The sequence below is a fragment of the Phascolarctos cinereus genome, unplaced genomic scaffold (genome assembly GCF_003287225.1).
Source record: "Phascolarctos cinereus isolate Bilbo 61053 unplaced genomic scaffold, phaCin_HiC Scaffold_9;HRSCAF=440, whole genome shotgun sequence".
NCBI classification, from domain to species: domain Eukaryota; kingdom Metazoa; phylum Chordata; class Mammalia; order Diprotodontia; family Phascolarctidae; genus Phascolarctos; species Phascolarctos cinereus.
This window is the reverse complement of record NW_027556402.1, coordinates 132,175,778-132,200,297: the sequence shown is the minus strand read 5'-3', so window position 1 is coordinate 132,200,297 and position 24,520 is coordinate 132,175,778. Positions and strand designations below refer to the sequence as shown.

At 35.6% G+C, this 24,520-nt stretch overlaps 1 protein-coding gene and 1 pseudogene across 5 annotated transcripts in view; one reads left to right on the top strand and one right to left on the bottom strand.

Annotated features, from left to right (window-relative positions):
- Positions 1 to 3,646: 3,646 nt before the first annotated feature.
- Positions 3,647 to 24,520, bottom strand: part of CENPC (centromere protein C) — a 58,468-nt gene continuing 37,594 nt past the window's right edge. For 2 of the 5 annotated variants that reach the window (XM_020999806.2, XM_020999807.2), the window contains exons 13-18: positions 14,407 to 14,499; positions 13,999 to 14,106; positions 11,620 to 11,715; positions 8,569 to 8,723; positions 4,951 to 5,041; positions 3,647 to 3,858 (exon numbers count right to left, since the gene is read on the bottom strand). In XM_020999806.2, the coding sequence (XP_020855465.1) occupies positions 3,773 to 3,858; positions 4,951 to 5,041; positions 8,569 to 8,723; positions 11,620 to 11,715; positions 13,999 to 14,106; positions 14,407 to 14,499 (629 nt within the window). In that variant the 3' untranslated portion in view covers positions 3,647 to 3,772. The other 3 variants (XM_020999808.2, XR_002327039.2, XM_078148795.1) reach the window with 3 other exon arrangements.
- LOC110217418 (pre-mRNA-splicing factor RBM22 pseudogene) lies at positions 16,505 to 21,462 on the top strand (annotated as a pseudogene).

Genomic DNA, 24,520 nt, shown 5'->3' with positions numbered 1-24,520 from the left:
AAATTACCAAAAAATGCATTATAAAAATATCAAAAGAGAAAGTCCTTTCAAAATAACTACAGAATTTATAAAATATTTTGGAGTATATCTACCAAGACCTACCCAATTACATGAATACAACTATAAAACACTCTTTACATAAAAAATGACAAACCTAAATAACTGGAGAAATACTGATTTTTCATGGGTAAGCAATGATAATATAATAAAAATGACAATAATAATTAAATTCACTTATTTATTAAGTGCTATACCAAATTAATAGTGTTCCTTTATTGAGCTGGGAAAAAATAATGAAATTATGCCTGCAAGTAATGATGAAAGGGATGGTTTAAAAGAAACTGGGAAAAATTTATATAAAATGATATAGAATGAACAAAAGCAGAACAATTCATACAGCAACATTGTAAAGAAAAACAATTTTGAAAAACACAGAAACTGATCAAAGCAATGACTGATCACAATTTCATAGGACAGATGATGAAGCAAGTAAACTACCTCCTGAAAGAGTTGATGAATTTAATGTATAGAATTAGATATACATTTTTGGAGAGGGCTAATATAAGAATTTGTTTTGCTTGATTACACATTTGTAAGAGGTATTTGTTTTTCCTATACTTTTTCTCCATAACTGGGGGTGGGAAGGAGGAGATAGGCAGTGAGCTTATCAATAGCTTCCCTACTACCCCCACAAAAATAGGGGAAATTGAAGCATTTATAAATGCACAGAAAAGGCTAAAAAACCAAAATCACATGATAAGCAAGACACTTTGATATTTTTAATGCATATGTGGGTGTCCTGTGTGTAATGCAAATTGTACATAATAGATTTGATTTCAGGATTAATCTTTTTCTGTTTTATGTATGTAGCAATGCTCATTTTATGTGACATTTGCCAAGTTCATAATTTTCAAAAATGAATTTTACAAAAAAAGATATTTTCCTAACATCATAGACATAGAATTATATCTTCTCTATTACACAGCCACCATCCTAGTTCAAGTCCTCTGAATCTCTTGCCTGTAATATTGCAATAGCCACCCATTTGCTTTCCCTGCCTCCTCCTACTATTCTAATCCATTCTTCATTCAACTGCCAAAGTGTTTTCCTAAAGTATATACGTGAAGTCACACTCAATAAACTCCATTGGCTCCCTATTACCTCACAGATTAAATATAAACTCTTTTGTCTGGCATTTAAAGCTCCTTACCTTTCCATTCTCGTTAATAGTTTACTATTTTCTACAATTGGCTTTCCTTTCATACAACACTTCATCTTTTGTCTCACTGCTTTTGCATTTGCTGTTTTCCATACCTGGAATGCTTTTCCCTAGGCAGTGATGTGGCCAAGGGGAATAGAACACTGGGCCTGGAGTGAGGAAGATCTGAGTTCAAATCTAGCCTCAGACTTAGTAGATGTGACCCTAGGCAAATCACTTAACCTGCCTGACTCAGTTTCCCTAGCTTTAAAATGGGGATAATAATGCCTACTTCACAGGATTGTTATATGGATCAAATGTGGTACTTGTGAAGTGCTTAGCACAGTGCCCAACACATAGTAGGTGCTTAATAAATACTTGTTTCCCTTATTCAAGTAATGCATGACCTTACATTACTGTACAACCCTGAAGACTAATCTGCAATTAATCCATCTGTATTTTATCTTTTGTGTTGACTTTAAGAGCTACTGGTAATACATCAGTCCCTGGATTACTACTTGTTGATATTGTTGTACTCTGAAATCATGGAGCATAATAGCTGTGTGACTTTAGACTGGTTACTTAAAATCCCTGAACCTCAGTTTCCTCAGTTGTAAAATAAGGATAATAATGTTTGCATTATGTATCTCATAAGGTTTTTGTGAGTCACAAATCACGTAATGGATATAAGGTACTGTTAACCATTAAGCATTATGTGTATTTATAAAAAATAAATACTTGTTTCCTCTCAACTTACTATTCCTCTCAACAAGGATTAGAATGGTTGACTTCCTTCAAAACTCAGCTCAAATACCAACTCCTCCAGAAAGACTTTCCTGGTCCCCCCAGCTAGTGCTATCTCCTTTAAATTACCCTTTATTGCTTAATCTCTTAAGTACTGACATATACGTATATATTTAAATATGCATATTTTCTTCCCCATTACAATGTTAGGTTCTTGGGGACAAAGACTATTTTTCTAACTCCAGAACAGAACATTCCTGACATAGTATTTAATAAATGCTTAATGATTAATAATAAATGCTTAAATTCTTACATGACATTCCATCTTTCTGTCTTTGTGCCCCATACCTGTAATGTACTCCCCCCTCACTTATTCCTCTTAGAATCTCTTATTTCATTCAAGATTTAGTTTAATCACCACTTTCTCCATAAAGTTTTTCCTAAGCATTCAAGTTGCTAGCACCTACCCTTGCCAAAGTACTTTGTATTTAGTCTGTGTATACATATAGGTGAACACACTGCCTCCCTAGACTTTAAGCTCTTTGAAGGGCCTATTCAGTTTGATTCCCTAAGACCTGAAATATAGTGGGTAACCAATAAATGCTGATGGATTTCTAAGTTTATTCCATACTATGCCCCTTGCATCTGTACTTTTGAATTATATTAGACTACCAAATAATTTTAAACCGAGTACTCCTTCAGGGCAGGAACTGTTTTTTTACCTTTCTTTACATTCCTAAGAGCTTTGCACAGTTCCTACTATGTAATAAGCATTAGATGAAAAGCCTGTCTACTGACTGAATGAACAAGACCTTTTTCATACTTGGAATGTACTTTGTTAATGAAAACTTTCTCTACTCTTCCCCCTTCCAGTTACTGACTCTCTTACTCCTGAATTTTATTTGTGTGTGTATTATATCTTCCTCAAAAGAATCTAAATTCCACCAAAAGGGGGGCTATTTCATCTTTATTTTTTAATCATCATTATCTAGCACAATGCTTTGCACATAATTAGTATTTATTTAATTTAAATGGAACTGAATGGTATTAACATATTCCGAAACAAAAAAAACTCTACCATTTCAATCTTCAATTAAAGAAAATAACTTTTTTCATTATCTAGACTTGATTTTTTAAAAAAATCTAGCCAAAAATTCCAGTTACCTTTAGAATACTTTTCAGATTAAAACCACAGCTCTTACATTTCAGTCATTACAAAAACATATCTTCTTAAAACTTATGTACATATGACAGTTTGCAAGCAGCATTTTAAAACCATATTCATTATGATATAACAGCACTCTGTAACTCAGAAACTATTGAAAGCATGATACCTAGCATAATCCTGTTATTTTAGGGTAAAATATAAGTTGAAATACAGACAACCAAGGCAAATGTAGCATTGCCTCAAGTGCTGTGTACTGGGAAGAAGGTACAAAAATGAGGTGGGCAGTTGCTTTGTTGTTTTTTCCCCCAAAAAAAGTTGCTTTTTCCAAAACAGTACACATTTCAATTCACTATTGTTAGATTACTCAACCAATAACAATTTAAAGAAAAGGGGAAAAAGTGTATGATTAGATCAACTACTTTCCCTCTGACAAAAACAAATGTCCTTCATCTCATTAACAATTTTGTTGTTCTATCCATGTTACTAAAGACCATGCCGTGTATATTAAGAGGAAAAAAAAAACAACACGCATGAGGGAAGTTTGAAAATATTTATAATATTATTTATGTACACAAAACAGGATGTTTATAATTCCAAACACACAAAAAAAATGACTCCCAGGGAAAACGGTACAACAATGTTATGTATGCACATGCAGTTTTTTACTTTTCTGGTCTTTCACTTTTTATCTGAGTGAAAAGAAGAATGCTTCTCTCATTCAGGAGATTTTTTATGTTGTAAAAATTACCTAGAAGTAAAATACGGAAAATATGGTAATATTATGAAATTTCCTTCATATTAAATTTAATAAAGCCTCATCTCATTTTGATTAGCCTTTTTATATACTTAAGAATATATGCCAATAAATAACTTTAATTTACTTAATTCCAATAAACAGGATCTCAATTTTTTTTTAAAGTAGATCAAAGGATCATAATGAAGGGGAACTTAGCAGCTATCAGGTGAAAGCCCCTCATTTTCAGGTGTAACTTGAGACAGAGAGAAGTGACTTGACCAAAGTTAGCCAGTAAGTATCTGAAGCAAAATTTGAACCTAAGTCTTCCTAACTCCAAGTCCAATGCCCTATCTATTGAACCATATTGCCTCTCAAAAGCAAAAACTCCTAGTACCCAGTCATTCCTCCATAGTCTCCCATACAAGTAATAGTCAGGCCTAACCCTGCTTAGTCTCTGAGATCAGCCAAAACGGAGTGCACTCAAGTTGACATGGCCTTAGAAAAGGAAAGCCCTTTGAAATTCATAGACTTAACTAACAGTCCTAGGACAGCAAAGGTCACATTGGACTGACAAATACTTTTTGGATTGCTCATGCAAGTAGATAATCCTAAATTAGCCTGGATAAGGGAAAATAACAAAAATCATGTTCATGCTGAGCGCGTTATATAATACCAGAGCAGGAGCCCTGTATTATATACATACTGGGGTAATTTACACATTACAAAATAAAATGTTGTTTTTAATAGTATATACATATATATTTATATGTACACATATATAAAATTATATATAAATATATATATATTTGAGGCAGAGTAACAAAAAGGTAAAAATGAAGCATGAAAACCAATTAAGTATGACCGTATCAGTTCTTCATAAGTTACTAAAAGCTATTATAGTACTCCTTCTATTTGAGGACTCCTCTAACTTTTTTCATGCTCAATGTTCATTAACAAATCATTTTCTCCGTGCATCTTCAATATATACCAGGCTATTTAGTTCCTATTTAGTATGGCTTTTAACTCTATTGTGCTCTTATATAAACTCTAAAAGTGATGGCAAATGTTATAATTGCTTTGAAATCAATTCTCTTTAAATCTTACCTGAAGGAACATAGAATATATCTCCAGTAGTTAAATTGTAAGATGTCTCATGTAAAGTACATATAAGATCACCACAGACAATAAAGAATACCTGTAAAACATAAAATCAAATCTTTTAATTAGGATTTTTAAAAATATACCAGTTTGGTTTGTTGTTGTTGGGTTTTTTTTGGCTAGGCAGTGGGGTTAAGTGAGTTGCCCAGGGTCATACAGCTAGCATGTATCAAGTGTCTGAGGCTGGATTTAAACTCAGGTCCTCCTGACTCCAGGGCCAGTGCTCTATCCTCTGTGCGCCCTAGATGCCCCAAAATACTGTTCTTACAGTAAACATATATAGTAAAAATTTTCTTCTTAAATTTGACCTTACTGATTTGCTCAATTGTTCTTTTTCAAGATATCATTTTATCATAATGTTAACTTTATGCACTTCTGTTCAGTCATAATAAGAGAACTAATAATACAGAATTATTACATTTAAGAAAGTGCTAAGACCCTGATACAGCACCACCATCAAATTAATCAAAACATTATTCACAATGAATTCCATACAAAGGCACACAGAACTCCATACAAAACCTAGAAACACGTGGTATTTGGATGGCATCTTGTTAATTTAAATTAAGCCCTGTCTTATGCAAGGAACCAATAGCTACATTAAAAAAACCTCAACAAAATATATCTGTTTAAAATTTTAAGCTAAAGGCATCAAAAGCTTTTATATGCTAGAACAATTATATAAATGATTCTGAAAGGATCAGAAGGTTGGCTAAGGTGTTATTTTTCACACTGCATCTGAAAAGAAATTTGCCTTTAAAAAGCATACATTTCTTTATTGTTTTTCATGTCCAAAAAAAAATGAGAACTCTAACACTTCTACATATGTTTGTAGCCATTATCATGGTAGATTCATTTAAGTTTAAATGTCATTTATGGCTGGCCTACGCAATTATTAGACTGAAATGCTGCTGACTTTACAAAGAAAATAGCATTATATTTAATACAGACCCTGATGTAGATTTAATACTCTTAAAAGAATGTTTTTTAAATAATCCACACATTCTTTTATTAAGAGGATCTGCTCTGTGAAGTTTGGATTCAATCAAAGAGCTACACTTGGGGACCTAGAGGACCATACATGGCCTCAAGGGCTCAGGTTTCCCCACCCCTGATCTCGATAAACCACATCTTACAGAAATCCCTTGATCCATCATTCTATTAAGCCTTTCAAAAAGGAAAAAGAAAAAATTCATTTGACATGACCTATCTTTTGAAAAAAAGAAAATTTTACTTCACCTTCATTTACAAATAAATCCCATCTCTACTACTCTCCTTCCCCTTTTTGCAAAGAAAAAACAAGGAAAAAAGCACCTTAGCCCTTGCCTAACCAGATCTGCCATATTTATGAGATGATAATGTATTTAATGCGTCACATCCATAGTCCTCAAGTTCTACAAAGAAAGGAGAAGCATTTTTCTCATCTATCCTTTGGGCCAAGCTTGGTAACTATAAGAAGTTAGGTATCACATTTCATTTTTTTGAGAGGTCTTTCAATTGGCATTGTTGGTTGTGTATATTGTTTTCCTAATTCTGCTCACTTCACTTTGTATCAGTTCATTGTCTCCAATACTTCTCTGTATTTTTAACATTCATCTTTTCTTACAGACCAGTGATACTCCATCACATTCAAGTACCACAATTTGTTCAGCCATTCCCATTGCGCCACCTAGCTGCCCCCGCCACAACCTATTCTTTATGAAGCCATATTAGTTCAATAATACTTCTTAGAATTTTGTAGGAACTGAAGGCAACTTCATTGATATAGGGCTTGCAAATTCTATTCTCTTCCCTTTGTGAAATACTGGAACATATATGTTCATTATCATCATTGTTATTATTATTCAATACATTATTATTCAATACACACACACACACACACACACTCTCACTCTCTCTCTCTCTCTCTCTCTCTCTCTCTCTCTCTCTCTCTCTCTCTCTCTTCTGATCAAGATTCCAGATATTCCTGAAATCTATTTATCCCTTGGGGATTCACAAACCCCAGGTTAAAAACTCCTGCTCTTGAGGAACTGGGGAAGAATTAGATAAGAAGTACACAGAATAAGAAAAATAGATAAGCTGTAATTTACAATGATGGAGGGAAGTGCTATATTTATGAGATAACATATTTGAAGAATCAAGAGCTAAACACCAAAGATATTGAGGACAAACAAATTTGGAGGTTAACAGAGGAAAAGCATAAAATGGGAAGTTTGAATAGATTTTTTTGTAAAAGATGAAGAATCACATCATGTCATTTGGAGAAGGTGGGGAAAGGTCAGCCACCATATGGATAAGGTAAATTAGCCTGCCTAAATCAATTCATTAAGTTAACCTAAAGAAATAGCACAGTATGTACAAAGTACAGGAATTCATGGATTGCTCAAGAGCACAGAACTGAACTGCAACTTACAATTATTCAAATGCCATAGACTTCCTCTGACTAGGTCCCTTCTCTATCTCACCTCTTCTCTACTGGTTCTTAAATTCCCCAAGAGTTTTAAAGCATAACTGAGTTTGTTTACTGAAAGAAATCTAAATTCCTTTTAATAGCTCACATTCTTTATCCATTTATCTGAACTATCTACTGGAGTCAGGCCAGTTTTCTGAGCTACTATATTTATTTATTGTCCTTCAAGTTTCATCTCTAAGAACTTCTAGGATGATCTGGCTCATGTAGACATTATACCAACTTTCTGCAATTTTAACTCTCCCTCCATTGTTTCATAAGGCAACACTATCCTTTTTCCTTTGAAAACTAGGTTATACTCTAAACTGGTGTTACCATGTTGTTCCATTTATAAAGATCAAATTTTTCTGGTTAAGGCAGTCTCTTGGCTGTTTAGGCCTCTTCATTGTTGGAACTGCTATATACCTGTTTAACTTCTGTTAAAAATGGTGAGTCTACAGGCAGCTAGGTGGCGCAGTAGATAGGGCACCGGCCCTGAAGTCAGGAGGACCTGAGTTCAAATCCAGCCTCAGACCAAACACTTGACATTTACTAGCCGTGTGACCCTAGGCAAGTCACTTAACCCCACTGCCTAGATAAAAAAAAAATGGTGAGTCTGTGTCGATATCTTTTTCTTTATCTCCTATTTTCACCATCAATAACTTCTTTTGTATGTCAGGTTACAACTTTTGTAACAGGATGCTATAGCTTCACATCTTTATACTTCCTTCTAAATTAGTGTTGATTTTTACCCTTGTTCCAACAAGTTAATGATAAAAATGGCCATTGACTGTGGATTAAGAAATGACTACTGTACTGGTCATAAGTGATTTCCTATCTATTAAGATATAATCATTTCCACTTTTTATGATTCTATTCAATTCCTTATAGATAAAACTATGTCTCATAGTTGTTTTCGATTTTATAACATAGCACTAAGCATGTTAGAAATATTTGTTGGTAGGGTGGATTGACTGTAAACAAAAAACCTCACTGCATTATAATTGGTCTTTCATTTTAGTAAAGTTTATAAATAGCTATTTTGATGTTTTAGATCATTAAAACTGGATTCAACCTATAATACAAAGAAAGACAGGGAGAAAATGGATACTCACCACTGTATCTGAACAGACATACTGTTTTCCCTTTTCTTTAAAGGGCTCCAAAATCAATGTGCCAGTGGCAAACAATGAAGTATTCAAAATTTTAAACATTTTCAATGTGTCATCCTGAACACAAAATTCATGTGTACCTTTAAGCTTCACAAGGTCTAAGGGGAAAGAAAGATATATGAAGTACATAAAGTATACTAAAGAAGTAGGATGGTATAGCCAGTGGAAACAGCATTCCATCCACAGTAAGAAGATTTGGGTTCCAATCTCAGTTCTGCAACTAACTTCCTGTGCAACCTTACACAAGATACCTCACCACTCTGACACTGTTTCTTCTTCTATAAAATGAGGAGCATGGACTAAATTAACTTTAAAGTCCCTTCCAGATTTAAATCCTACGACCACTTACTAGCCATGTGAAATCAGCTCAGTTAAGTACTTGTCTGCATTAACCTTCATATACTTCTCCTACTTCTTCCCTTGATTGTCACTCAAATTGCAATCTCCAAATGTTGAAATATCTTTGAGACTCAAGATATTGACCAGAAAATGTTCAAGTAGATATAGTTATATCTCTTCATTTCATCTAAAGTTCCTAGAGTTCAATGATTTCTCTTTTATCCACAGACACTTCTAGATACATAACTTGATCAACATGAATAAAACCACGGAGTAAAGTTAATAAAGCCAGACATTGATAGGTTCCTGGTTTCACGAATATGCAGATTCTTTTCAACAGGGTAGAGTAAAACATATCTATGACTTAATTCTAAATCAGATTTTCCCTTAAGTCCTCCACAGTGTACTTATTCAACATATAGTCTTTGCTCTAGATTTTAGTACCTGCAGATACAAGTAAAGCATTTATGTTGTCTGTTTTTCATTTCTTCTAAGTGATTGCTTCACTTCTTTTCCAGTTATGTATATGAGTTACTTTTTGAATGATCATTGGTATTATGCCACACTCCACTCTTACACATCTCTCTGCTGCCTTTTGGGTCACCCTAATTTTTATTCTGTAGAGGCTGAACAAGTAATCTTGAAAGATCTTATCTTATTCATGGGAGACACTCTATGAGAGGAGAGTTGTAATGCTTTACCCAAAGCAAATGCTTCTTCATAAATTACCAATTAAAAGAATGAAGGCTTGTATTCTGGGTACCTTTCATTCAATTTGTGACTAAGAAAATGGTCTACTTGAAGAAATGTCTAATGAAGTCTGACTAATTCCTCTTCATCTTTCAGTCCCTTCAAACTTTGCTTGATCATCATTCTTGATCTACCCTTTAATTGTGGCTATAACCCATGGTATTGTCTTCTAAGATTACCTTCAACTTACATTGTGTGTATACACACATACATACATACACAAATATACACACACACACACATATTAAATACACACACCTATATATATATTTATATGCAAACAGTTATTTACATATTGTCTCATTAGAAATATGAGAAACAGCAGGAACCTGTAGCTCCTTCTCTTCCCTCTTCTTTCGAATGATCAACCTTATGTCATAGTAAAATATCATAGATTTAAATCTGAAGATTATAGATTCAGAACTAAAAAAAAATTTTAATAGCTACCTAATCCAAAGTCGTCATTTTACAGATGAAACGCTAAAGCCAAAAACGTTAAGTAACTTGCTTATATTCTTTAGCCTCATTCTTCCATCTGAGGTCCAGACACCCATCATCAACGTCTGTTGGCTATTTCCCCCTGTCAGATAGGTTAAAGTAGTATTACCCAACATAAAAATTACTAGTTTTATTTTCAGAGAACCTGAGTTCACACCCTAGCTCTGCACAGCTATATGAGTTTATTTAGGTAAAATCTCATCTACAAAATAAAAGGGATGGACTAGAAGACCTCTATGGTTCTTTCTAGGTCTTAATCCATGATCCTCTACTACTAAGGCATCTCAAACTCAACATGTCTAAAATAACTCATCATCTTTCCCTTCAAATCCCAGTCTTTTCTACTACCTTTCTTACTTTTATCATGGGCACACCATCCTTCTAGTCATGCAAGTTCACAACTAAGGAGTCATCTTCAACTTTTCAATTTCCCTCACTCCTTATATCTAATAGTCAGTTAGCAAGTTCTGCTTATTCTACTTTTATAATATCTCCACATCTATTTATCGTCTTCTCTCCACTCACCACTCTAGTGAAAGGTTCTTATCACCTTACTTATGGACTAATGCAACAGCTTCCTCACTTGGGTCTCCTTGCTCCCCAATCCATTCCTCAGTTTCCAAAGTGAAACACCTAAAGTGCAGGTCTGCCTATGTCACTCACCTGTTCAAAAAGCTCCAACAGCAAATACAAACTCCTCTGTTTGTCATTTAAAACTCTGCACAATTTGACACTAGCCAATTTATTACTTATTATTTACCCTCATGCACTCTATGCTCCAGCCAAATGGGTCTACTTACTGCTCTTCATACACAACACTCCACCTTCCATCTCCATTCCTGAAATGCAGTCAGTCCCCTGCTCACCTCTGCTACTCAAAATCCCTACCTCCCTTCTAAGCTCAGCTGTCCCACACACCTGGAATGTTCTCTCTCCTCACCTCTACCTCTTAGTTTCCTTGGCTTCCTTCAAAAATAAGCTCATCCTACCTTCTGCAAGAGGCTTTTTGCAGTTACCTCTACTGCTAATGCCTTACTTCTAAAATTACCTTTAACTTAGTGTGTGTGTGTGTGTGTGTGTGTGTGTGTGTGTGTGTATACACACATACATATATGTTCTATATATGTGTGTGTGTGTGTGTGTATACACACATACATATATGTTCTATATATACACACATATACACATATATTTATATGCAAACAGTTATTTACATATTGTCTCATTATGAGGGCAGGAACAGCATTTTTGCTTTTCTTTGTATCTCTCAGGAAATAGATAGTGCCTGGAACATAGTATGCACTTAATAAATGCTTGTTGGGTGACTGATGAATGACTGAATGATGAAAAATGTCACACTAGTAAAATAAATCAGAAGTTAGTCTTGATGTCTATTCAACATCTTACCCCTGAAAACCATTTGTTCTCTTCCTGGGTCGAATACACAAGTTGGTTTTAAAGGATCTCCAAGAGATACATTCAGAGCAGCAATTGCTTTCTTTTCTGAAAAAAATCATAAAAATACATAGCAAATACTTAAAACTGGCAAGTTAATGATGCAGTCAGATATAATTAATTTCAAATTATAAAAAATCTTAATATGGAAGACTATAAAAACTATAAAGAGCCCAAATCCTTTTCAAATTCCAAGTGATCAGTCTGAAAAAAAAAGTTATTTAAATCCTCTTCTCAAGTATAGTACATTAGAAAGATCGGTAGACTGGAACCAGAAAACTTGTATTTTGTCCTGACTCTCTATCTGGCCAACCATAATTCGATTAACTTCTCTAGACCTTAATTTACTTAGCTGTAAAATCAGAGACTCTGATATGATGATCTCTTAAAAATCACTTCCAGTTCCAAAATTCCATGATTTTTTTTACAGTACCAAAAATGAAAGTATTTTTTGCTAAGAATAAGATAAAAAGAATGGGCTAAAATGAAAAGGGTAACACCACTTGAACTTTCCAAATTATCTTTAAAGATTTTTTTAATATTATAAATAGAGTGTTATTTTAATTCCTTGCAAATGAGATAGAGCCCACAAATATAAATGAAAATAAAAAAAAACAAAAATGGAACATAACTCACTTATCTGGCAACCTCAATTATTAGAAGTTAATGAAAATTGGAGGGTAAAAAGAATAAACACTGAAGAGTCAAAATATATGTCACACAGACCCTACACTAAAGCTCAAATTATAGAAAAAAATCCCTTAAGCCAATTTATATTTACTTTAGACATCATTCTAATAAGATTGTTTATCTGGTTTCCCAGCCCATAGTAGATTAGATGCTGTAGATTAAAGGGAAGAAGGGAAAATGAATTACTGCTAGAAGCAAGAATACTGGCAGGTACAAGAAGTGTAATCTTACAAACCGACAATAAGGGAGAAAATAGGAAAAGTCCAATCTAGAGCCATTTAGTGCCTTAATAGCTCCTATCGACAAACACAGTATAAGGACTGAAATTTATAATCATGAACCTGTGTTATCAAAAACCATTTAATTATGTTCAATATGCCTCTTAAGGCAAGGACAAGTATAATATATTTTCAAAAGTTTTAACCAGACGATGCTAGAAGTTTTTATACTTACAGGGATTAAATTATGTAGAAATTCATCTACATGGAAAAACTCACTCCTTGGCAACAAATGATGCGTGACAATAGTATCAGAGATGGAAAGGACCTTTGAAATCAATCTAGTATAATCCCTTCATTTTACAGTTGAAGCAACTGAGGCTCAGAGAAGATTCAGAGTTGCAAAATTCTAAGGGTTCATAGATTCATAAACTTAAGAACTGAAAGTAATCTTAAAGGTCATCTAGTCCTTGCGGCTCCTCTTCCAAGCTTGGATAGGTGAGCTAGGAATTGGGCCATCATGACACTTTCTGCAATCTCCAAATCATGCCTCTTCATAACTGCTTTTCCTTCCCATTCCATCCCCATCCCAATCCCAAGGCCACTTTATATATACACTGTCTTTCCCCATTATAATGGTAGCTCCTTGAAGGCAGAACTATCTTGTTGGCTTTTAGAGGTATCCCTAGCACTTAGCACAATTCCTGGCACATAGTAAGCAGTTAATAAATGTTTTGTCTGTTTATCTATCTACCTACCTAGTGCAGGTATTCACAAATTCTGTGTCACTGACCCCTTCTAACATTCTAGGGAAGCCTAACAGACCACTTCTCAGAATAATGTTACATGTTTAAAACAGAGGATTTCAAAGGAAACAATTATAAAATATAATTATCAAAACAGTTTAAAAAATAAGTTCACTGGACTAAAGGTTCAAACCCCTGATCTCAATCAATTTAAAGATAAAGAAACTGAGGATAAAAGAGGTCAAGTGACTTGGTCAAGATCAAGGTATTAAGTGACAGATTTAGGAAGCAAACCCATGTCCTCTGACTCCAAACCCAGCATTCTTCACACTTTGTGATGCTATCTTCTCATATATTCTCACCTTGTCTTATGAGGAAAGCCAAAAAAGTCATAAACAGCAAGAGCTGAGTTTCAAACCAAATCTTCTGACTCTAAATCCAGCAACCTTTCTATTATACAATTATTTAAAGAAGGGGAAGGAGAGAAGTGAATAAGCATTTATATTGTACCTACTAGCTGTCAGGCACTCTTCTAAGAGCTTTAGGCACTGTGCTAATTACTCCTAAAAGGTTAAAGGGTATGTTTCAAAATACTCAAAATAATTTTTCAAAGCTCTAATATTAAATATCAAAATAAAATAAAAATATCCCCAAAACTCAAACAATTAAGGTCATACTTTGTTCGTCTTCACAAGAATCTGTATTAACTTTTTCCCTTTTTCTGTTAGACTTCTTTCTGGGTGAAACTCTGTCATTAAATACTGTCCCATTGACCACAAGTCCACCTAAAATAAACAAGGAAGGTTAATCATTAATTTCAACCTCAGTCCTCACTATGTAAATTTTTACAATTACTTATAAAATAAGACTAAATGATTTTTATTGTCTAAAGTCACCAAAATGTCAGAGGAGAGAAAAGGAGATAGTGTTTTGATAAACTACTTTTCTATTGCTAAAGATTTCTCATGCCTTTTCTGAAGTTCAGTAGAATGTATAGAAATAAAAAACACAAATGATCATATGGTTCCTCTTAAATTGGAATAAAACACATTCCAATCAAAGTTAAACATTATCTAATAACATGCCTTCAGAGTCTACTCGCTCTCCTCTCCAGTATTCCAAAGGTTTCATTTTAATTCTTGCAGTGCGACGAACACATGGCATTTTGTCAGGAAGGTCTATTTATGGATGTTCAACAAAAACAGAAGGAAATAAAGTTACATATTTTGGATGAGATGGAGCCACAACATCAGTTATTCCACACAGGTCTTCAAATATCTTCTTGAAAATTAATTTCTTCACTGTAAAGACAAGAACTTTGAAAGATTTAAGAACTCTGATACAGTGACCAACCATAATTCCAGAGATCTAATGATGAAGCATGCTACTACTTGGTACAGAATGAACAACATATGTGCTGGACATGGCCAATGAGAGAATTTGGCTTCCTTTATATATCTTTGTTTTAAAGGTTTGGTGTTTTTTTTTCCTCTCAATTTTTTTGGGGGGAGGGGGAAATTATTTCTATGAATTGGAATAAACTTAATTTTTAAATTATTAAAAATGCAAAAAAGAGAACAGAAGTGAGGCCAAAAACAATCATAACCAAATAGCTTTAAAAGTAACAAACTAAACTTAATATATACTTAAAAAGAAAAGCAAGAAGTAATAGAGATTTGGAGTTTCCTGTATGATTTTCTTTTCCTGCCATGTATATGGAAATGCTAATTGTATTTCATGTTTGAATATAAAAAATTAAAAAAAGAAAAATTGTTCTTATAGTTCCTCTTTGGTTTTGGTAGGCAGCCTCCTAAATATCTTATATATTCTATAGTTATTTTGAAATAAATTTCTCTATTTCTTCTTGCTATTAGAGGCAAGGGGAGTAATACATAGAAAGACTGATAATTTATATGGGTTTATTTTATATCCTGCTATTTTCCTTATATCAACTCTTTCCATTTTAATGAATCTCAAGAGTTATATTATTTATCAGATCTTCTGCAAAAGAAAGAATCTTGTTTCCTCTTTGTGCTTATTCTTTCAATTTCTTTTTCTTGTTTTATTACCACAGCTACCATTTCCATAACAACGTTAAATAAAAATATGGACATCCTTGCTTTACCCTTCATCTTATCGAAAAAGCCTTTAGTTTATCTGCTTTCTATAAAATGCTAGTTCTTGATTTTAGATGCTATTTACCATATTAAGAAAAGATCCATTTATTCCTATGCTTTTGAGTGTTTTTCTCAGAAATTGGTAGTATATGTTGTTAAAAGCTTTTTGTACTTCTATTAAGAGCATCACGTGATTGTGATAATTTTTGCTACTAACATGAAGGAAAAGAGGGTATCCTGGCATTTTAAACTATAGGAAAGAAAAAAAGTTTGGAAGGAAGCATAGAGAAGCAAGACAGCTTTGAAAATAACAAGTTGAATTATATATTTGAAAGAAAAGGCAACCTGTATCATAAAGAAGATTCCCAGTTTCACATACCCTTTTTTGTTCTGGAAGTTTTCTTTATGTATTTTTTCAGAATAAAAATTAAATTAAAAAATAATTTTTACTGTAAAATAATAAATGCTGTATGTTTTATATGGCATGATATGCTGACCTTATAATCCACTTTTTGAAAATAAAGTCTGTTTTGCTTGTGATATTCCTTACCAATTCTACTGTCCCTCTTAAAACCTTCTCTACTTTTTCTTTGTTGATGTCTATTTTTCTTTAATATGTTAACGTATTTTTATACCAAATCCTACATATGTTCAACACTCCTTTCTCTGATTCAAAGTGAGGTTCAAGAGATTCCTTAACCCTTCAATATCCTTTTGCATTTTGCCAGAGGGTAGAGTATATTCTTACTGACTACACCAATTACACAAGCACTAAGTTCCTTCTACTCCTTTCTCATTTCTTCCTTAGTCTAAATAATCCTTTTTCTGTCACTTTTCTATCCTTTCTTAAATCTATAAAACAGAACAAAAACACTCCATTCCTGCATTTGTTTTCCTTGGTAGTCCTTTAACAACTGTGAGCTGGGAATACAAATACAAGCAAAAAGAAAGAAAAGTCTCTGCCTTCTAAGGGTTTGACAGTATATAAAAAGAAGCTGAGAAGTAGAGTGGGTGGAAGTTACCCTGTGAGAGTGCATGATGGAAAAGTCCAGAGGAAATTAGCCTGATGGAAAATGAAGAGATGGCTAGCCTAGGTGCCTTCCAAAAATGGAGACTGTGGAAGGATCCCAGTAATCAGAGGGAGGGGGTCCCAGAGACAGAGGGTTATTTCCAAGGCGTGAGATCCAGGGGTAAAGTAGTCTTCCAGGATAAAAAGGTATTCTGGGTCATGGTAGAAAAGTCCAGAGAAATGTAGCCTGGAGGGAAATGAATCTATTTATCTTTCCAAGTTTCTCTTGTCTCCTGTGTTTATGTTTTAAAGATTTTACCTGTTCTTGTCCTTTTGTCTGTCATATTCCAAGGGTGTTTTGTTGTTGTTGTTTTTTTGTAAATACTGTAAAGTTCTGTTCAGTTTTTCTGGGTAAATTATTCTTGGTTGTAAACTATTTTCTTTTGCCTTTTGGAAATTACAATGGCAAGATTTTCTCTCCTATAAAGTTCTTACAATATAGCCTTGAGTGGTCCTGACTGAACTCTACTTTTGTTATATGGTCCTAAACAGCTTCTGGGCAGTATTCTTTTATGATTTCCTGAAATATGATACCTAGGCTTTTTGTTTGGTCATGGTTTCATTTTTAAATCATCCCTCCTTAGCCTATTTTTCCACATGATCTATTTTTTTAATACTACATATTTCACATTTTTTCTGTTTTCCCCCCAGTTATTCCATTCTATTTGTCAGGGAGTCCACAGCTTGTATAATAATTACCTACCTTTTATTTCAAACTATTTAATCTCCTTTCACTTCTTTCTCAGAAATTTTAATCTCACATGTTTCACTTTTTAAACAATTATTTCATTTCTTCTAACTACTTCTAGAGTTGTAACCAAGTCATGCTTTGTTCTGAGGTACTTGTGGCAGTTTCTCTTTTCTTCTGGTTTTATCTCAGTTGCTCAACACAAAGTATTTCTTAATTTTCTTCTGCTTACTCATGTATTAATAGTTATCAGTGATTATTACTAAAATATGCATATTTATTACTTATATTAACATATCATTAGACATGATTATAATAATAACTACCATTTATATAGCACTTATTAGGTGCCTGACATTATGCTAAGTGCTTCTCAATTATTATCTCATTTGATCCTCACAACAATCCTGGAAGGTAGGTGCTATTATTATCCCCATTTTATGGATAAGGAAACTGAGGCAAACAGAGGTTAAGTGATTTGCCCAGGGTCATACAGGTAGTAAATGTCTGACACTAGATTTAAACTCGGGTCTCTCTGACTCCAGGCCTAGCGTTCTATACATTGTGCCACCTAACTGCCCATATTAAAATTAAGATAAGGACTTTGTACTAGGGCCACACTCTTCTTCCTATAATCTCGGATGGGATGGAAAGTCCTTGTTTGGTTCTGCTCTTTCTATAGTCTAGATGCCACTGGTGCTGTAATTAAGCAATTGAGAGATTATAACTAGGCTTTACCATCTGCCAGAAGTTCCAACATCTGGATCTTTAGAATCCAACCTGGCTTTTGTCCTTGGCCCTTCTGGTTCCCCCTCTTTGTAGCAATACTACCCTGGAAATAACTCCTGGTTGTGGCCTAACAGGCCTCAACCAGATCTAGTAGATTGTAATGGTCACAGGCCTCCCCTAAGACCTCTTTGGTCCTGTGTTCTGCACTGACCCTGTTCCCTGTAGTAAATATAGCAAAGACTTCCTGTGCACTACAGACCAAGCACAACTTTTAAGCTTTTGGTAGCCCCCAGGGTATGAACTGTCAGATGCTGATTTCAAGATCCTTAAAAAACTCAAGTGAATTCTGGCTATCTAGCCACAGTTCCTATTTCTGCCAATAGCAACATGGCTGACATTACCTCTAAGATGACAAGGTCTTTGGCCTCTAACACCAGACACATAAAGAACTTTGGACCTCCCTACTCTTTATCAGATGTGCCTTACAGAAAACTCTTCTATTAATATGATCAATAAGAAGTATGGAAAAGAATACAAACTTTGTGCTGGACTATTCACAGTATTCCATTGGTGCTCTGGTGTTAGCATGCATGTTTCATCATGGCTTTCAGACAGACCAATAATTTTTAAATTATCTCACCTGGATCTATTTTCCAGGTCTGCTGTTATTCCAATGAGATATTTTACATTTTCTTCTGTTTTTTTCATTATTTTGATTTTGTTTGACTGATTTTTGCTGTCTCATAAGCATCGTTAGCTTTCATTTGCCAAATTCTAATTTTTAACAAATTGTTTTCTTCAATTAGATTTTGTACCTCCTTTTCCATTTGGCCCACTTTGCTTTTCAAGGAGCTCTTCTCGTCAGTGAGTTTTTCTACTTTCTTTTCCTTTTGGCCAATTCTACTTTTTAAGAAATTGTTTTCTACGGTCAATTTTTGTCCTTCCTTTTCCAAGCTATTGACTCTTTCTTGGATACCTCTCATTTCTTTTTCCAATTTTTCTTCTACCTCTCTTATTTGACTTTAAAATCCTTCTTGAACATGTATGGACTGATGCTGAGTGAGATGAGCAGAACCAGGAGAATATTGTACACAGTAACAGCCATACTATGTGATGACTAACTTTGATAGACTTAGCTCTTCTCAGCAATGCAAGGATCTAAGACAACGCCAAAAGTCTTATGATGGAAAATCCACATCCAGAGAAAGAACTCTGGAGTCCGAATGCGAACAAAGCATACTATTTGCTCTTTTCTTTTCTTCCGTTTTGCTTTGTTTCTTCTTTCATACAGTTCCTCCTATTAGTTCTAATTCTTCTTTACAACATGACTAATGTGAAAATATGCTTAATAGGAATGTATATGTACAGCCTATATCAGATTGCATGCCATCTTGGGAAGGGAGGTGAGGAGGGGAAGAAAATTTAAAACTCAAAAGCTTATGTAAATGAATGCTGAAAACTAAAAATAATCAAATCAAATCAAATCGAATCATTCTTGAGCTCTTCCAAGAAGAGACAAGTTCATATTCCTCTTTCAGGTTTCTGATGTGGGTACATTCACAATGCTGTTCTTTTCTGAATTTATATTTTGATCTTCCTGTCCCCATAGTAAGAATCTATGATCATTGTCCATTTCTTCTTTTCGCTCATGGTGTTTGCCTATTTTCCTGGCTTTTTAAGTTGAGCTCTTCTGCTGCAGCATAAGGGGCACCAACCCAAGCTTCCTGTGCTGAGGGCCAGAGACCTACCTGTTCACTGATTTTGTGTTCAGGGGCCTCAGGTGCTGGCAGCTGGAGGCTATAGGGGTCTCACAGCTTACCTTGTATTGAGCTGGGGTCAGCAACAATGAAGTTTTCAGGGTGGGAGTTGGGAGGGGGGGCCGGGAGGGAGGTCCTCTGGAGGACACCTGCTCAACTGGGGTGCTTTGAAGCACTGGAATGATTGACTAATGAAGAATGCCCACCAGCGCATGTGGGGGTTTTCTAAACTGGAGTCTGCCAGTTCCCCTTCCTGTGCCAAAGCACTCAGGGGGTCCTGGTGTGGGACTTGCCTGCTCCATCCTCCCCCCCCCCCGGGACTCATGATCTTCCACTGGTTTGCTGGGATGGGGCTTGCCTTGCGGAAACTCCTCCTGTCCTGTATTGTCCCTTTCTACTAGAGCAAAAGGGACTTTTCCCATTAAATCCCCAAGTTTCCTAGGCTACGAGACTGCTGCACCCAATCTTTCTGCTGGCTCAGCTGTTCCAGAGGTTCTTCTGGGGCTATATTTTCTGGGTTTTTTAAGGTCAGTAAGCAAGGGTGGGAGTGACTTACTTCCTACTCTGCCATCTCTGCTCCCAGTTTGCATGCATGTTTAGAAGACTGAAGTACAATAAACCTACAGCAAACTAAAAGAAAGTTAGACCTCCATCTCCAAAAGACTCATGATGGAAAATGCTACCCACACCCAGAGAAAGAACTATGGAGTCTGACTGCAGATAGAAGCAAACTATTTGCTTTTTTTCCCCCCTATTTTCTTTTTTCTTTCTTGTGGTTTCTCCTATTAGTTCTAATTCTTCATTACAACATGACTAATGTGAAAATATGTTTAAGCCTGCAAATAGGAATGTATTGTAGAACTTATATCAGATTGCACGTTGTCTTGGAGAGGGAGCAAAAGAGGGAGGAGAAGAAAATTTGAAACTCAAAAGCTTATGGAAGTGAATGTTGAAAACTAAAAATTAATTAATTTTTTAAAATAAAAGAAAAAGTTAGACCTTGCTTTTGGACCAAGAATACAGTTTACCTAATTCAGGTCCCTGATACAACACTGTACTTTAAAGATAATATGACTAAGTCTTACGTGAACAAGTAATTATGCACAAAATGTTGAGTGACAAATTGCTAACTGATGGAACTTGGCCAGTTGGTGCTTTGGAGAAGATAACAGCTACCAGTGGCATGCTACTTAAATTGGCCCAGACCACCCCTTACCATAGATATAAACATCCACACATTTATTCCTTCTAGCTTAAAAGAAAATGTGAAAAAGAAAAATATCCATACAGACATGAAAAGCCTACATACACTGATGCTGGTTAGAACATCAAAAATGTTAATAGCATTAATGATCCTGCTAAAGCTTTGAAAATAGGCTTCAATACAACCTTATCTGGACCCACCAGATAATAAAAAACCATTACCACACCAATATGTTAGAGGCTTGGGAGATACCATCAGTGAGGCATATCTCAAATCACTTTTACCAACTTTGTGAGATCAAAACAATCAAAGCTGTACAGCAGCAGTGTGTGCTTTCCATCCACTTCATCAGAAAAGATGTCTCCTAAGAAGTCCTTCAACAAACTAATTGTAAATGGAATGGGCTTAATGTGAAGTGGGAAAGTATCCCAAACGGATCAAAGAAAAGGAAAAAAAAAATACAGACTCTGGAATTAAGCTGGTGCCTGTCCCTGGAATAGCTGTTCTTCCTCTAGCGGCCAAAAAAAAGACTCTGTTAATTATTTTTAACCTCTTCCCAGTGGTCCTACAAAAATGAGTAATTTTGCCCTCTTTTTTTTTTTAATATAAATTTATTTATTTTTAGCTTTCAACATTCACTCCCACAAGTTTTTCAATTCCAAATTTTACCCATCTCCCCCTCCCCCACCCCAAGATGGCATGCATTCTGAATATCCCTTCCCCTAGTCTGTCCTCTCTTCTATCTTTCTCCCCTTCTCTTATCCCCTTCCCCTTCTATTTTCCTGTAGGGCAGAATAGACTTCTGTACCCCCTTTCCTGTATTTCTTATTTCCCAGTAGCATGTGAAAACATTTTTTTAAACATATGTTTTTAAAACTTTAGGTTTCAAATTTTCTCTCTTCCTCCCTCCCCACCCACCCTCATTGAAAAGGCAAGCAACTCAATATAGGTTGCACATATGCAGTTATGCAAAACACTTCCATAGTAGACATGTTGTGAAAAACTAACTCTATTTCCCTTAATCCTATCCTGCCCTCCCATTTATTCTATTCTTTCTTTTGACCCTGTCCCTCCTCAGAAGTATTTACTTCTGATTACTTTCCCAATCTGCCCTCCTCTCTATCATCCCCCTGCTCTCTTGTCCCCTTCTCCCCCTATTTTCCTGTAGGGTAAGACAGATTTCCATACCCAATTGAATGTGTCCCTCCTTAAGCCAAATCCTATGAGAATAAGATTCACTCATTCTCTCTCACCTTCCCCCGTTTCCCCTCCACTGTAAGATTTTCCTTTTGTTTTTTTTTTGAGTTAGTTTATCCCATTCTACCTCTCCCTATCTTCTTCTCCGAGTATAATCCTCTCTCATCCCTTAATTTTATTCTCCAGATATGACCCCTTAATCTTCAACTCACCCTGTGCCCTATCTATCTATCTTCTATCTATCTATCTATAACATACATATAATTTTTTTCCTCCAACTACCCTAATACTGACAAAGGTCTCATGAGTTATAAATATCATCTTTCCATGCAGGAATGTAAACAGTTCAATCTTAATAAGTCTCTTATGATTTCTCTTTCCTGTTTACCTCTTCATGTTCCACTTGAGCCCTGTATTTGAAAGTCAAATTTTCTATTCAGCTCTGGTCTTTTCATCAAGAATGCTTGAAAGTCCTCTATTTCACTGAATAACCATTTTTTCCCCTGAAGGATTATACTCAATTTTGCTGGGTAGGTGATTCTTGGTTGTAATCCTATCTCCTTTGCCCTCTGGAATATTATATTCCATGCCCTGCGGTCCTTTAATGTAGAAGCTGCTAAATCTTGTGTTATCCTGATTGTGTTTCCACAGTACTTGAATTGTTTCCTTCTGGCAGCTTGTAATATTTTCTCCTTGACCTGGGAACTCTGGAATTTGGCTACAATATTCCTAGGAGTTTTCCTTTGGGGATCTCTTTCAGGAGGAGATCTGTGGATTCTTTCAATTTCTATTTTGCCCTCTGGTTCTAATATATCAGGGCAGTTTTCCTTGATAATTTCTTGAAAGATGATGTCTAGGCTCTTTTTTTGATCATGGCTTTCAGATAGTCCAATAATTTTTAAATTCTCTCTCCTGGATCTATTTTCCAGGTCAGTTGTTTTTCCAATGAGATATTTCACATTGTTTTCTAATTTTTCATTCTTTTGGATTTGTTTACTGTGTCTTGATTTCTCATAAAGTCACTATCTTCCAATTGCTCTATTCTAATTTTTAAGGAAGTATTTTCTTCAGTAATCTTTTGGACTTCCTTTTCCATTTGGCCAATTTTTCTTTTTAGGGCATTCTTCTCCTCATTGGCTTTTTGGACCTCTTTTGCCATTTGGGTTAGGCTATTTTTTAAGGTGTTATTTTCTTCAGTATTTTTTTGGGTCTCCTTTAGCAAGCTGTTGACTTGTTTTTCATGATTTTCTTGCATCACTCTCATTTCTCTTCCCAGTTTTTCCTCTACTTCTCTTACTTGCTTCTCAAAATCCCTTTTGAGCTCTTCCAAGGCCTGGGACTGATTCATATTTTTCTTGGAGGCTTTGGATGTAGGAGCTTTGACTTTGTTGTCTTCTTCTGGTTGTTATTTTGATCTTCTTTTTCACCAAAGTAAGATTCTATGGTCTGACTCTTTTTGCGCTGCTTGCTCATGATCCCAGCCAATTACTTGAGTTTTAAACTCTTTGTTAAGGTAAGAGTCTGCTTCCAATGTGAAGAATGTATTGTCCCAAGCTTCATGGGTTTGTATAGCTGTTTTCAGAGATACTTGTAGGGACCTGTAAATTTTCAGTTCTTCCAAGGTGGTATGATAAGGGGCAAGGTGTTTACTCCTTTCCTGGCCTGTGACCACAAGTATTCCTTTCTGTCCTGTAACTGTGAGGAAGGGTTCCTCTCCACAGCCACTCCAAGCTCTACCACGCCAGCGTTCCTCCTCACCCCAGCACCGCCGCCCAGAACTGTGACCCAGATCCAAACTGGGGCAAAGCAAGAGATTCCTGCCTTAGCATTGGCAAAGAGATGCCTGCAGTCCCTCTCTGATCAGTCAGTGGAGTCCCCCTCAGTATGTGGGCCAGAAGCTCGGGAAGCAGCTGCTCCCCCCCAGGGCCACGCTCTTGGGGAATGTATCTGAAGCCCCACCTTCCTGTCTCAGCACCGACAGAAACAGACTTTTCCCACTGACCTTCTAAGTTGTCTTTGGCATTCGTGGATTGAGGAGTCCTGAAACCTCCACAGCTGCCCCCTGATTCAGTCCTCTGAGGCCTGCTCCAGGTTCACTGCGTCCTGCGCGCCCATGCCGCGCTGCACTGCGCTCCCAGCCTAGCGCGATACACCTTTCTGATCAATCATCCAGGTTGTCTTGGGCTAGATATTTGTTTCACTCTGTCTTTTTGTGGGTTCTGCTGCTTCAGAATTTGTTTAGAGCCATTTTTTATGAGTATTTGGAGGGGTTTGGAGGAGAGCTCAAGCAAGTCACTGCTTTCACTCCGTCATCTTGGCTCCACCCTACACTTCAATTTTGCCCTCTCTTTCAAATCACAATTCCCTGTAGCTAATGTTCATTATAAAGTCCCCAATTTTTCCTTATAGATTTCTCTTTCCCCATGAGAGCATAAGGA